At 51.9% G+C, this 14183-nt stretch overlaps 5 protein-coding genes across 5 annotated transcripts; 3 read left to right on the top strand and 2 right to left on the bottom strand.

The window, feature by feature from the left end:
• Positions 1-937: 937 nt before the first annotated feature.
• ASPACDRAFT_40956 (uncharacterized protein) lies at positions 938-1685 on the top strand (the record flags this gene model as incomplete). The annotated part of the gene is made up of 2 exons (XM_020200852.1): positions 938-1220; positions 1291-1685. The coding sequence occupies 2 exons, from the start codon at positions 938-940 to the stop codon at positions 1683-1685; spliced, it is 678 nt and encodes a 225-aa protein (XP_020058477.1).
• Positions 1686-3123: 1438 nt separating this feature from the next.
• On the top strand, positions 3124-4146 carry ASPACDRAFT_50838 (SDR family oxidoreductase; the record flags this gene model as incomplete). Its single annotated transcript, XM_020202406.1, has 1 exon — positions 3124-4146. One exon carries the CDS (start codon positions 3124-3126, stop codon positions 4144-4146), a length of 1023 nt encoding a protein of 340 aa, XP_020058476.1.
• Positions 4147-4978: 832 nt separating this feature from the next.
• Positions 4979-6463, top strand: ASPACDRAFT_58504 (putative secretory lipase; the record flags this gene model as incomplete). The annotated part of the gene is made up of 1 exon (XM_020203358.1): positions 4979-6463. One exon carries the CDS (start codon positions 4979-4981, stop codon positions 6461-6463), a length of 1485 nt encoding a protein of 494 aa, XP_020058475.1.
• Positions 6464-10809: 4346 nt separating this feature from the next.
• On the bottom strand, positions 10810-11682 carry ASPACDRAFT_40953 (zinc finger MYND domain-containing protein; the record flags this gene model as incomplete). Its single annotated transcript, XM_020200851.1, has 4 exons — positions 10810-10887; positions 10948-11035; positions 11102-11579; positions 11664-11682. 4 exons carry the CDS (start codon positions 11680-11682, stop codon positions 10810-10812), a joined length of 663 nt encoding a protein of 220 aa, XP_020058474.1.
• Positions 11683-12437: 755 nt separating this feature from the next.
• On the bottom strand, positions 12438-13718 carry ASPACDRAFT_1897318 (uncharacterized protein; the record flags this gene model as incomplete). Its single annotated transcript, XM_020198723.1, has 1 exon — positions 12438-13718. A coding segment is annotated over exon 1 (1179 nt), but the record flags the coding sequence as incomplete, so codon positions are not given.
• Positions 13719-14183: the final 465 nt, after the last annotated feature.

Genomic DNA, 14183 nt, shown 5'->3' with positions numbered 1-14183 from the left:
GCCATTACTGATTGTGTTTCCCAGATCGGAGACACTTTGGCCGTGGTGGATGATGACTTCTCTTTTGATTTCTTCCTTCAGGATCCATCCTTCTGCTTCTAGTCCTGAGCTGTGTTTCAGTGCAGGAAGAACCACCGTGTCACTGCTTTCTAACCTTTTATCATTCGAATGTGCATTCCTTTACTCTAAGCTTTCCTTACTTTCAATGCATGTTCCTTCACACGGGGACCTCTTAGGACTCATCTTTTGGATCGAGACCCGTGTATGATCAAATTATATTTATACCAAATTATTGTTGGGGGTTAATTCCAACATTATCAACAAGCACCTGAGTAGCTCCCCTCCCATTAAACAAATTCGACAAATTCGACAATCGAAACCAAACCGTAGTTCTTCCCTTCCATCCTTCCCCATTCCCTTCAACCCTTCCACAACCATAACATACTCCTCCAAGAAACCCCAATCCGGCTGCTCGGGAAGGCAATTGGCGGTTTTCTAATACGGTCGGAATTCCGAAGAGCCAGATCATGGTCGGCTTTTCCTCGAGCCGAGTCGCAATGAAGTAGGTAAGGCATTCTCATTTTTCCGGTTACATCTCAAATTTTCAAGTGCGCGTTGTAAGAGATATATTTCGTCTACTCTGATAGCAGTATTTGGAGTCTCAATTACCCTTTGTCTTTCACCGCAGAAGGTCTTCGGTACAGCCGGAAGCCAAGCCCTGATCTTGGTGGCGGGGAGTGGGACCTCTACTCCTTCTGTTCGGAAGTCCGAGCAAGATGGGCTTCGGTGGATACACCCTAAACACTGCCCGAGAACAACTCCGGGAATAGCCCGGCCCCTACGCGGCTACTGAATCCCCCAAATCCCCCCGGAATTGAGATCTCCGGTAGAATACTGGGATTGAAGGTCGAACTTCTCTGCAGAAAACACATCCAACATGGCGTTCAGACTAAAAGTCCTGGCAGGCACCACCTTCTCTAGCATCATCGGCATCGGATTGGGGCTACACCATACGACCGCCAACATCCACGCGGTCCCGTTGACTACTACAGACCCTATCTTCGCTTCCAAGTTCTACAGAAGCTACAACCCGAATAACAATCCGACAATCCATGACTTGCACATCATCAGGGTCCCATTGAGCGAAATCGATCCCGCACTCCTTGAGGATCCGCCGAGACTGCTTGAGCGATATTGTGGGGGAATATGGGCAGGAGCCGGTAAGGCACTGGAAATCTTGACGCACAAAAGCCTTTGTGTTTCTAACCCTTTTCTCCTTGTATCCTTCAGGATTTGCCCTACAACGCATGCTTCGCAAATGGCTGGACAAGCCTAACACGGATACCACCCAGCTCTGGTCGCCTTCCGAGCTTCTCCGGTCCGATTACCAGGTAGGGACTGACATAGTCGCCGAATTGGAGGTCATCGATCAGTCTTCAGATTCGATCCTCATCCGAGGAGGGGACAAAACTTGCAATCGCGGCCTGCGGCCCCTGGACGCGTTAATCGAGGTCGCCGCTCGAGTAGACAAGGAGAATAATGTGGTCGAGTTCGGGTTCAAGTCGCTTTTCTTCCAAGGGATTGGCCGGACGGATCAGCTCCCTATGCCAGGGCCGGTGGTGTGGTTGCATGAGCTATACGCGAAGATCTTGTTGAAATCGGGTGTGCAATATGTTCTTAAATGATGGCCAAATAGAGGAAGAAAAAAAGCATATGCAGATAGATGAATTGAACTTCAACCTCTCTTCTCTGAACCCCAGGAGCGCAGTCCAGGCACCGAAGTGCCGCCTCTAATAAGATTGCTGCACTTCTGCGAAGTACACTTACTCCCTGAGAAATTGGGGAACCAGACAATTGGGCAACTCATGCACGATGGAAACTTGAATCGCTAGCCTGTGCAATCACCCCGGGCCCCTGACATAGCTTTCAGATTGCACATAACATAGCGCTGTTATATGATCAGCGCATACTTTTCCCACTTCTCAGTGGCATAATCAGACTGCAGTCCGCCGTAAATACTATTGTCGTCGCTTGTTCCCACGGGGTATTTCCCGAGATTAGAAAAAGATCATTCAATCGCTGTGCGGCTGGTCGTTTCCCAACCCGGGCTTCCGGCTCCCCGAAAGAAGGGTCTGCTTTAAGGCAAATTGACTGATTGAACTGCACGCTGCCATAGGCCAGACGATTCGGGTGCAACGTCCACCACGACATTTATGCCTCCCTGTCGTGCTTGTTGATAAGGTCAATGGCCTTGGCTGTACATGCGCATTTCTCTATTCGCGACATCCCGCTCAGTGACCAGTGACAAAGGAGAAACTGGGATGCCCACGTACCGGCTAGCAATTTGCACGGGGAGGTTTTGAATTCTGTAGAGATGGGGTCCAGCTTGCCATTGTCAATTGCATGGATCTCGAATTAGTCAATCTAAGTCAACATAATGGGAGTTGGCAATACGTGTCGCACTGGAAAGAGAGTTTGAATTCCTGAGGGACACCCCAAAGAAATTGGGCTTGATGAATACTTTGGATGCAATTGTGGGCTAGCCCTAGAGATTACAATGAGGTCATAAGCGGGGTTAAATCAAGGGAGTCGAGTTGTCAAAGGTCCATACGGAGTATATAACCTAAACTTGGCGTCCGGTGCCCCCACGTGACAGACGGCAACCATCATCATCTAGCGTCAATGTGATGGTACGGATATGACACTACTAGGGCGCAAAGAGTCTTCAATATCATTCGCTGCTCATTCCCTCTCATGCCCGGGTCCAGCGGAATCCGAGATCTTACCCCGCCGAACGCTCGTATCGACGGAGATGGCGGGAACGTGCGGGAGGATTAGCCCTAATCGGAAGGACAGTACCGAAAGCCTAAAGCCCCCTCCCCGGTACGTACTCGAAAGATTACGATGATCGACGTCAGTATTCTTTGTTCGAGAAGTCATCGTCGTATCCGTGACACCTAGCCCGCAAAGCCCGTATCCCTTGTCATGCCACTCATATATCCACGCGACATGGCTCTGAGATTAGCCCATGTTCGAAGACCTCACTTTAAAACCATATGCGGGCTGCATTGATCCCGCTCCATACAAACAAGTTCCTAGCTCGACCAGTCTCTCTACATTGCAATGCCCGAAACAATCCTCGTCACCGGTGCCTCCGGCTTCGTCGCCTCGCACGTCATCCAACGATTCCTCGCAGCGGGCTACAATATCCGTGGCACCGTCCGCTCCGCGTCGACCGCCGAGACCGTCAAATCCCGCTATCCGCCCGAATACGTGGATCGTCTCTCCTTCGCCATCGTGCCGGACATAGCTGCCCCGGGGGCCTTCGACAAGGCTGTCCAAGATGTCTCCGGGGTGATTCACACCGCCAGCCCTTTCTCCCTCACGGTGTCAGACAACGAGACCGACCTCCTCCAACCGGCCATCCAGGGGACACTGAACGTCTTCGATGCCGTCGCCGCTCACGGGCCCGCCGTCCGCCGCGTCGTCGTCACCTCCTCCTTTGCCGCAATCCTCGATCTCAACCAGGGCCTCCGGCGAGGCTACCGGTACACGGAGGCGGACTGGAACCCGTGCAGCTACGAGGAAGCCAAGCTGACCCCGGACGTCAGTTTCGCCTACTGCGCTTCCAAGGCTCTAGCGGAACGGAAGGTGTGGGAGTGGGTCGACAGCGCCGCCAAGGCCAAGCCGCTCACCTTCGACGTGGCCACCATCTGCCCGCCCTGGGTGTTCGGTCCCGCCCTGGGCGACCCAAACAAAGGGCACAATCGGCTGAATGAGTCCGCCGAGGCAATCTGGAATCTGGTAAACGGATCCCGGGCGGAGGTTCCAGAAAATGATTTCATGGCGTTTGCCAATGTGCACGATGTTGCGGAGGCACACTACCAGGCGTATACTCGGCCCGAAGCGGGCGGCCAGCGGTTTCTTGTCGCTGGGGGCCGGTTCCTGTATCCGGAGGCGTGTGAGATTATACGCAAGCGGTTTCCGGAGCTGAAGGACAAGGTTCCGTATCAAGAGGGTGTGGCTCCGGTGGAGACGTATGTAGCGGATGGGAGTAAGGCGGGTAAGGTGCTAGGGTTGCGCTATCGCAATTTGGAGGATACTTTGGTGGAGACGGTTGAGGATCTGTTGAAGAGATTTGGATAAATCATGGATACAAGCGTCGTTTCTGCTCAAAAGCATCTTGCTGTTTCAGGTACAATGTTATCAACTTCATTATCTTCTTTAAGGTTGTCATACTAAGGCATATGTAAGCCGTGCCTCAAAGCTATCATATCTTCATACGGCCTATGTGATCAATGAAATATGGCTTGATTGTGCTGATCCCGCAAGAAGCCCATTTGATGGCTGGTCATGGACATAACTAACGAAGATTACCTTTCCTAGAAACCAGTAGCATTGTTGCTCTTGCCAGAGAATCTGAGGGTAATATCATGTCCTGGAAGGCACAAGATGTCCGCGATCGTAACCTAGAAGCTCACTGAGTAAATGGGAAATACGTTTAGGCCTAGTCAACCCGCCCAGGATCTCAAAGCCAGGCAATAGAATCAGACCAGGATTATGAATGTAGATAGAGTATGCCAAGTGAAAATTACGTATACGCTCATCGAAAGCACGATGTTAAGCCTCACCAGCTGACAGGCCTTGGTAAAGATTGTTAAAGCTTCTGGAAGGCGTATTACTAATACGATGCGGTGCTTCAATCCGCCCTGCATCGCCCGACTCCGAGCCCTAAGCGCAGCAATCAGGGTGGCGTACACTTTCCAGCGAGCCTTGTAGATGAGCTATACGAAGCCCTTCGGTGTTGAAGTTGCCTATCTGACCTCATATAAAGGGTGTAAGATAGGTGTCAGCTAAGCTGTGCGGGTTCGGGTATAAAACCAGGCACCATGTCTACTGCTATTGCGAAAATCATCAAACAATTTCCACAGCACACTCCAAGTTCGGACACATAGTACCACAGACCGACACGGGCAAGATGGTCGCATACCTTCACAATCTAATATTACTCCTACTGGGAGGGACGCTGGCTGCCGGCCAAGCGGTCACAGTCGCAGCAACACAGTCGACAGGATGGAACTCCTCTTTCGAGCTCAGCGCCGATCAGGTCAAGCAAGCCAACTTGACCAGTGACCTCGCGGCAATCGTCAACACGATCACCAAGTTCGATCGCTCTCAGCTGGCCAACGGTGGCGCACACCAGGACGATTTCTACAAGATCCAGGGCCTTTCAAAGGACCAATGGCCCACGGAGCCTGGAAAGACCCTCAAGCTCCAGGAGTTCACCAACCCGTCGCCGTTCTCCATTCCCGCCAAGACGGCCATGTCCCGCATCATCTACAGCACCACCAACCTCAACGGGACTCTGATCCCCGCTTCTGCCTATATTTTATGGCCATTCCATCCACGACGATTTCACGGTCTGAACAACACTACGACGGCTTCATCCGCCCCCGTGGTACTCTGGACCCACGGAACATCCGGCTGGTACGCCAACGGCGCCCCATCGACGCACCGCGGGCTCTTTTACGCAGACTTCGTCCCGTTTGCGCTGGCGGAGGCCGGGTACGCGGTCATCGCTCCCGACTACGCAGGGCTGGGGGTTGACGCCTCCTGGGATGGAAGCTATATCCCGCACCAGTACAACATCCGCGAAGCCGGTGCGCGCGATGCCCTGAATGCACTGCGAGCAGCACGGGAGTCTTTTCCCACGCTCTTGTCACGCGACTACGTATCAGTGGGCCATAGCCAGGGCGGTGCGGTCGCCTGGGGCCTGTCCGAGATCCTGGCCCGCAACGACTCCCGGTTCACTGATGTGACAGCGGGCTACCTCGGTGGGGTGGTTGTGGCTCCTCCGACGGCATCCTTATCAGTCACCATTCCGGGGTTCATCGCGTGGATCGCCAAGGAGCTGGCCTCGGTCTTTCCGACCTTCGACGTCAGTGATTGGTTCACTCCCCTCGGCGTCAGCAGGATCGACCTCTTGAATCAGATCGAGGGATCGCAGATGGTGACATTTGCCATACTGGGCGACTCAGAAGCGGGGTTCTTGCAGTCTGGTTGGAACGAGACCTGGTACGCGGACGCATTCTCCAAGCTCGCTAACCCGGGAAGGCTGCCGTTCAAGGGGCCGCTTCTGATCGTGCAGGGCACAGAAGACTCATCGGTCATGTACAATACGACCAGGACGACGGTGCAAGATACTTGCAAGCTCTACGCAGCAGATCTGGAGCTGCTGGCTGTCTCACAGGGCGGCCATTTCTCCGCCATCAATGCGGCGAAGCACACCTGGTTGCGGTGGATCGAGGATCGATTCGACCACCGGCCTCTTGCCAAGCGTGGTTGTGTCGAGTCCCAGTTGGATAGTCTGCTGCCAGCGGAAAACTATCAAGTGCAAGCCAACTCGTTCCCGATGTGGGCGGGGGAGGAACGGTTTGCTTATGAGGTGTCGACCGCACTCTGATCCTGACAATTTCATCTCAATTCGCAGGGTGACGGCGTATGTGGTGGGGTCCGAAAGTGTGAACTCCCGAACAGTGTCGCCTTCTTTTATATTCTGCTGTTCGTATGGTTCCTGCGTTCCGTGCGGTATAGTAGATTAGTGGTGGTGATTCCGCAGTTCTGCAGCAGACTGCAGACAACAACGTGTTTTCCTCAATCCACCTATGGTATAATGTCCCATAATTTGCCATTGTACTACAACCGGCACGTAGAGAGTCGTCTCTGAAAAAGGTCTCTGACGGTATAGTAGAATGCCAACAACAGGCCTTGCGATTGCATTGAACATCTACTGGATACTCAAACCCGGGGACGACATGGCAAGATAGTTACTGGTTATTAGGTACATGAGCTCATGCTAGGCCTGAGGCCTAGCGCGGTCAAGAAACAGGCTTTGAGAATGACATGGACTATGAAATATATTCAAAGTCCAGGCTGCTTCACAATCACACTCCCAGGACGGTGGCGAAATAGGGTACCTATGGAAGAGATGGCTAAATATCACCCTCTGGTGAGCTATTTATATTCCTGGCTGCTCAGAAGTCAGCAGCGTATCCATGATAGTTCTGTTGAAGAAAAAGGAAGGGTTAGGGAGCCTTACACTTGCAATTGACATTCAACCATGCACTGCATATCTCATCAGAATTGAAGCCTTCATCAACAGCCGAAAGGAACCGAGGATGATATCCAAGGACACAATAGTACTTAAACCACGGATAAGCTATTTGTTTCCAGATATAATACTGGACTGCTGATGCAAGCATAAGCAGGCTAACGTGTAACGGGTGTTAGTTAGCAATTCTATAGCTGGTGGCCTCGTAGCTGGAACCAACATGCGGGTCTTCTTCTTACCGGCTAGAAAATGTGTCAATCCAGAGGTCAGCGAGTGGAGGGCCAAACGGATAGGGGGTTCAAAGAGGAGCCAGGTTATACGTGAGTGTATAAAAGTGAAGTAGTACGAGGGAACTTACGTATTTGAAGTTGAGCTAAAGTGCTGTGGCATTAGCGGTTCCAGGACTGCCAACTCAAGTCAGAGTTTTCAGGACACTACTCACACTGGCTTTCGCGTCTAGTAACTGTAATTGTGTGTTAGCCTTCTCCTCACCCATTCAATCTCATTCCTTTTCATTTCTCTTCCCCCTCGACGACACATGGGTTGTCTTGCGCAAGTGACGTTCCCAGAGAATGCACGCGGAACAGCAGTTTGTGGACTTGGTGACAGCTTACCTGCCTCTTTCCCCGTGCTCGGTTTGAGGGTCCACCCTCCGCAGAGAATCCTGCTGCGAGCGTGCAGAGGAGCAGCAAGACGTAGGTTGCACGCATGGTCTGGAGTGTACAAAAGAGAATGGGAATCAGATCACGAGCGAGGATGAGTTCTAAAGGAAAAGGTGGCCGAGTCTTGCTGGGCGCCGGGGTTGTTTTAAATATCCACAACACTTCGCCACCTTCATTCCGGCCTGAATACTACTTTAACGTTGATATATTGATTCGATAGTGGCAATAAAGTCATCTAAGGTTCCATCGTATCCGGCAGCATTCACTTGCTCTTGGTCGATGATGATTCACGGGCGCGCCCACCAGTGTACTCGCCAGCCAATCGCTACTGTCACTGTAGCTTATCTTTACAAGAGTTTAATAAGCGGTGAAAAAGCATGCAGAGAAAATACATAAACGCTTATTGCTCTGTAGTAGTAGATCTTATTAGTGAACAAAAAGGCCGATTATTGTATTTAGTAATGTGTTTTGGGACCACTCTGCAGATAACATCTTACACGGTTCAGCTGTAGTCAAAAGCAGGACTTCGGATCTTATATTTTGTATCTTGTTGTTGATGGAGGGGCGTGATCACTGTGCCATTGTAGTTTTTTTTTTTTTTTTTTTGTTTCTTTTGCCCACCCCCACGGCAATATTAAATACTCATAGTATTAAACCCTTCTTGAACAAGTATGATTCGAACTGCTGTTGCTGCTTTAATTAAGCAGGGGGAGGCTGCTGATTGCCAAGTCTCTACCCTCCATGGCCACCAAGATTCTCCAACTGATAGAACTCGTTGAACTGTAAATGAGTAGCTGTAGTTAGAGGGTGGAAGACAAATTCTGCCCTCCAGCCGCCAAACAATTTCCATCTTTGGTGAAACATAACGTTTGTGGGGTGGATTCATGGTCTCTCGTATCGAGGCTTCAACCTCGGTATGAGTTTTATGGCCTTCCATCTTGCACCAGCGTATGTCTATATGTATAGTACATCATATCTTCCCAACATCTATTGTTCATCTATTATTCAATACTTCAACTGAGGCACTGCAATAGCCGGACTCCATTGGCCTGATTTCTCTCCCACGTGTAGATCTTATAGGCAATAAAAATAAAACGGTGATCATCGCATTACACGGGACAACTCTATCGAGTCCGCCCCTTGCGTTGTTGCAGAATGACACCTCCGATCCCTCACCGACGATCTGTAAAAGGTCGACGACTGATTTCCAAAACATCGCGCACTTGGAAACCCTATGATCAAACCTGGTCCATATCATTGTAGTGTGGAGTCAGCTCCACCATACTGAAAAGTCCTTCACATCCCATCCTGCATTCCGTGCCCTCTTCGGTCAGACAAGACACTCATCGCCCACGGCAAACCCAATGCCCTCTCTTTTCCACTAGACTCGTTCCTAAATCGCGACCATGAATCTCATTCTAATCAGTTTCATGCTCTCTGCGCTGGCCTCTCTGGCGCTCGCCAGGCCAATCGTCAATGACACACCAGGGGTCAGCCATGCCTCGAGCGAGGTCCATCACGGCCAAGTAGGCTCAACCAGTGAGTTGCCCATCGTACTATTCTTATGCCTGGAAATCTGCAATCTAGCCATGGGCTGACCTAATCGTCATCATCGCAATAGTTCTCCAGCACCCATACCATCCGTTTCAACCCGACAGGGGTGTTCATCTGGGCGAAGTCGTCGACCCGCGGTGAGGGGCCGGGAGTAATGGATTCGTAGTTCTGCTCGGGACCGTTTCGGGGCCTGGTGCATGATCAGGAAGACAACAACTGAACAGTCGAGCGGGGATTCTGTGCGGGTGGGATGGGGGTTTTTCTGCGGATGGCTCGCTTGGACGAAGCCAGCGGAGAAAAAGAGGGGATTGCCCAGAGCGAATTGACGACTCAAGACATGTCGAAGGTTTGACTGAGCTTTTTGTGTCGCCTGAGTGAGGTTTATGGTCGGTATGAACGATGGTTTGCACTTGCAAGGCTCCCTGAGTCTATTTACTGGTTGGGTCTTCTTTGCCTCGTGATGTCTCTTTGTGTCTTTGTGTTATTAGCCTTCTTTTGTCTAGTACCACTTGATGCGAGTCTGCATAACTCATTTATCAAATCAACAGACGAGGAGCGGGGTGTTAGAGGCAGAACGCTGTAATTTTCCATAGCCTTAGTTCGACCGGCGCCGGCAATCCATGCGCTATCATCATCTCGGGCTCTCTCTAGTTAGAGGGGGAGTCCATGGCGGTATCTCAATCTTGTCTTGATCGTTGATATTATTGTTAACGACGCTGATTTGTGTTATTGCATTGGTCTGATTGGCCGCCGGCAACATGTGGCGCGGAGATGACTACTTACCGCAGGTTGAAACTGAGACTAACGACGAAGCAAGTTCCTAAGTCAATGTGTTAAGCAGACGTTCAGTCCTTTGATTGATTTGAGAGAGGTGGCTTTTATTATGAACGTGAGGGATATGTTGTGATACGCGCCAAGTGTGTGGGAGGGAGGAGGGACAAAGGAGAAGAGTGGAAAGGGGGTAAGTGGAAACTGCTTTCCACAAGAACACCGGCAGGAATCTTCTCCTCTAATGTCGTGGTCAAATGTGGCGGAGAATAATGAGTCCTTGGCAGCAAACCCCCCAAGTCGAAGTCACTGTCCTTGTCATGAGGCTTTTCATGTATTCATGTGGGGTACAGTACGCCTAAACCACGCCCGGCAAGGAACTTGTGTCACCAACCCCGCTGGGACCCGACGACCCGGGATGCTGTTGACAGGTGGTACGAAGATTTCGCAGCCTACTACACACATGCTTGAAAGGAATACGGTGCAATTCTCGTCAGACGAGATAGAGGCGCATATCAAGCAGTGACACACATACGATAACATAATCATCATGAGCTTGGTCACTCTGACAAAGCTTAAAGGCGCATTGTAGAGCAAATCTGAGAAAGACACAACACAACCTAACCTTTCCAGCAGCAAATGTCTCCCTTCACATTGGCCTAAACAATCGGGAATTCAACCACAAAGGATGGCCGAACCCCCATCATCCATTGCCTAGAAGTTAAGCATACGACGCTCGTCCATGCGGACACAACCGTGCTTGTGGTCGCGCCAGTGGCCGCGTTGACACTCCTACCCAAGAGACATCAGTCACTTATTTTATATCGTTGCACCGGGGATCCATCAACTAACCTTGTCACAATACCAAGCCTCCTTGCACTTGCCGCACCTGCGAAGCGCGTGTCCCATATCCGATTGGATCTGACCGCAGTGGAAGCAGCTGCACAAGCATCATCAGTGTCGAAAACACATACACCAGCAACGAAAGAATAACTAACCTCGGCACTTCGAAGCTTCGTGGCATCCCAGCCTGGTAATGATCCAGAGCAGCCAAGAACTGCGCGCGACCCGGCGAGCGAAACGCCTCGTCAGCAAGGGCAACACATAGCGCGCGTTGCAGGTCACCTGCGGGACCAGCGCACGGAGATGCTCCAGAGAGGCAGAACTGATCCGGCCGCCGGCCCGCATGATCAAAGCCCCCATGATGATGGTTGTGTACTTGGGGGGGTCGAAGAGCTCTTTGTCTCCCTCCTTGGCGCGACACGCAGCGAGCATCTGTTCCCCGAGGCCGTCGGTGTCGAGCTTCTGGCGGATATATGGCAGGACCTCATGTCGCAACATGTGTGCTCGGGCAGCGGGCGTGGTGGCGGTTTCGGGGCCCAAGATTGTGTCCTCCAGATTCCAGAACCATTTCTTGTCGGCCTGGCCCGTGTAGTGGAGCATATCGCTAAGGAGGTCCATGTCCCGATCGCCTTCGAAGAGGCCTGGCGAGGGGGAAGCAAAGAGGTTAGCTTCGTTGATCTGAGGATAGAAAGTGACAAAAGGAAGAAAGTGAGGTTGAGACTTACGCCATCCCCAGCGACCCATGATGATGACGGTCGGTAAGTTGACAGTAGGGGAAGAGAACACCGTAAGCTGTAGGAGATACTTGAAAGATGTTGATTGAAAGGAACACGAAGATCAATGATTGACACGTCGGGTGGATGGGAAAGGCAAGTGAGACTGAGGAGGAAAGAGGGAAAGAAGAGTGAGGAAGTGAGAGGAAGAATTGAGATCACAGGGAGCAATACAAACAAAGGTGTTTGCACCGGTGGCTGCTTCTGGATGCACAACCAAGGCGTCAAATCTCAGTGAATGCGAGCTAGACATCAACAATCGAGTATGGCGACCAGAAGAGGAAACCGGACAAAAGGTTATTCGAGCAATGGTTGATATCATTAAGAGATACTCGCTTCCCATAGGCGAAGGCACACCCCGCTCACTGAGAAGATCCGTGCTAACGGCCTCGTGAAGAACACAGCATGTGGAAACTCCTCCAAGAACTTTTTGTCATACATTCACTTTGCTCGGGGCTGAGCAGGTTTCGGCTTCAAGGGTATATACACTTACATGAAGCACTCTGCGAGGAATGTAATCTTGAACGCTCTGAGCTAGACTGGATACACTATATATGGTACAGTAAAATCCCATGACCTATCTTTTCGAAGCTGAAAGCGATAGGCCTATGGTGGACACAGGTGATGTATTACTCAGATATTGCTATACATTAGTATCGGTGTACAGGATTCAATGAGGCATATGGTGTCAGGTTGCCGCTAACGTGGTGACATCCCTTATGCAGAGATGAAACGGCCAGGTTGGCTCAGCCACTTGTCCATGAAGTTGAAAGCAGTCTTGACAGTGTCACCGTACTGTCCAGGGTAGCTCTCGCAGGCGGTACAGGTGTCAATGGTGTGCTGGGCTCCCTCGGTAAAGGCAATGGACTTGTCCTTGGTGGTAGCAGCCAGGTAGATCTTCTCGGCGTTGAGGTACTCGTAGTGACCGGTGTTACCCATGGTCAGCAGGGGCTTCGAGATGCCAGGAACACTGCCAATGGGAGCAGTCTGCGACGAGGTCCAGTCGACACCAGTGATGTTATCCGCGGTGACTCGGAAGTTATCAGCATCGACGCGAATAGCAAAGGTCGACAGAAACCGGGTGATGGTGGTCTTGAGGGCTCCATCGTAGAAGGAGTCCGCCATGCTGGGAATGCCGGCCGAAGCGACGCGAACCGACGGGACAACCTGAGTAGTGTTGCTGCCGTCCTTGTGCAGGAGAGGCCACTTGTAGATAGTGTGAGCCAGGTAGCGCACGTCCTGGGTAATGAGCTTGTTGTTGAAGCCGAGGTAGTTGGCGTCGGGGATGACCAAGCCTTCGTCGTCGCTGTAGTCTCCGTTACCGGCGGCAATGAGCTCGTTGCGCTCGGTCGCAGAGGCCAGAATGCGGTTCCACCGGGCGGCAACGCCAGCCAAGAATTCCCGAACGAAGGTGGTGGTGTAGTTGGCCCCGTTCTCGGTCCAGCCGTTGGCCGCGCTGTACAGGTTCAGCTTGGAGTTGATATCGGCTCCGGTGGTCTCGTTGGTGATGGCAGGGTTGAGAGACAGCAGAGTCATGGTGGACAGGCCAAAGTTGGCATCGATGAGCAGCACTCCGTCGGCAGCGGGCAAGCCATCCATCGCGCTGGAGCAGGGGTACAGCTTCTCAGTGCCGTTGCAGGCAGAGGCTCCGTTCTCGGCCACGTTCTGATAGGCGGCCATCATCGCACCGCCGCCGGAGTGACCCCAGATGATCACCTGATCAATGTCGGTCAAGTTGCGCAGGAATTGCACTCCCGTTCCGACGTCAGTCATCATTGTCTCGAAGTCGAGGTCATTCATGAGACCGGTTTTGCTCTGGGCGTTGTTCAAGCAGAGAGTGGTGTATCCACGGACGGGCAGCTCGCTGCAGGGGTAGAAAGTGGTGTAATCCTGCTCGGCGTGCATGACCAGGATGCCGATCCGAGCCTTGGCTGGATCAGCACTGGCAAGGGGACGAAAGAGACCGCCAATGACGCCCGTGCCGAAAGTCACCAACGAGGGAATGGGAAGGCTAAAATTTCCCAGGGAAGTATGCGTGAACTGGGTGGGCCATTTGCTGGAAGCACTGGAGCTGGCGCTGGCAGAGAGGCCGAAGCCGGCCAGGGCCGCGAGGGCGGACTGCTTGAATGATGGCATCGATCTTCGAGGCAATGGAAGTGAAGAGGCAAGCAAGATGTTCGCAGACGGGGATATGCTTGTCAATCTGTTGTACCTGCAGGAATACCCTTGTCCATATTTATAACCATCTATAAGGTCGGCAGGGGAATCCTTGCGAAGATTAAGTCCGAGGTATCCCCCGGCACGGACTGGGTAATGGCTGTACTATAACCTGGATAAGGTAGGGTCTATTTCAGCATCCGGTCTCTCTGCCGCGCCTGGTTTGCGGAAGCTTTCCTGCATTGAGTTGTGAGGACTACGATCAGTGGGCCCCTGCGCGTAAATAATCTTCCCGTCCACTCAATCCCCGGACTT

Source organism: Aspergillus aculeatus (assembly GCF_001890905.1).
Source record: "Aspergillus aculeatus ATCC 16872 unplaced genomic scaffold ASPACscaffold_4, whole genome shotgun sequence".
Classification (NCBI taxonomy): domain Eukaryota; kingdom Fungi; phylum Ascomycota; class Eurotiomycetes; order Eurotiales; family Aspergillaceae; genus Aspergillus; species Aspergillus aculeatus.
The sequence above is the reverse complement of the archived record's forward strand: the minus strand, read 5'-3'. Positions and strand labels throughout refer to the sequence as shown.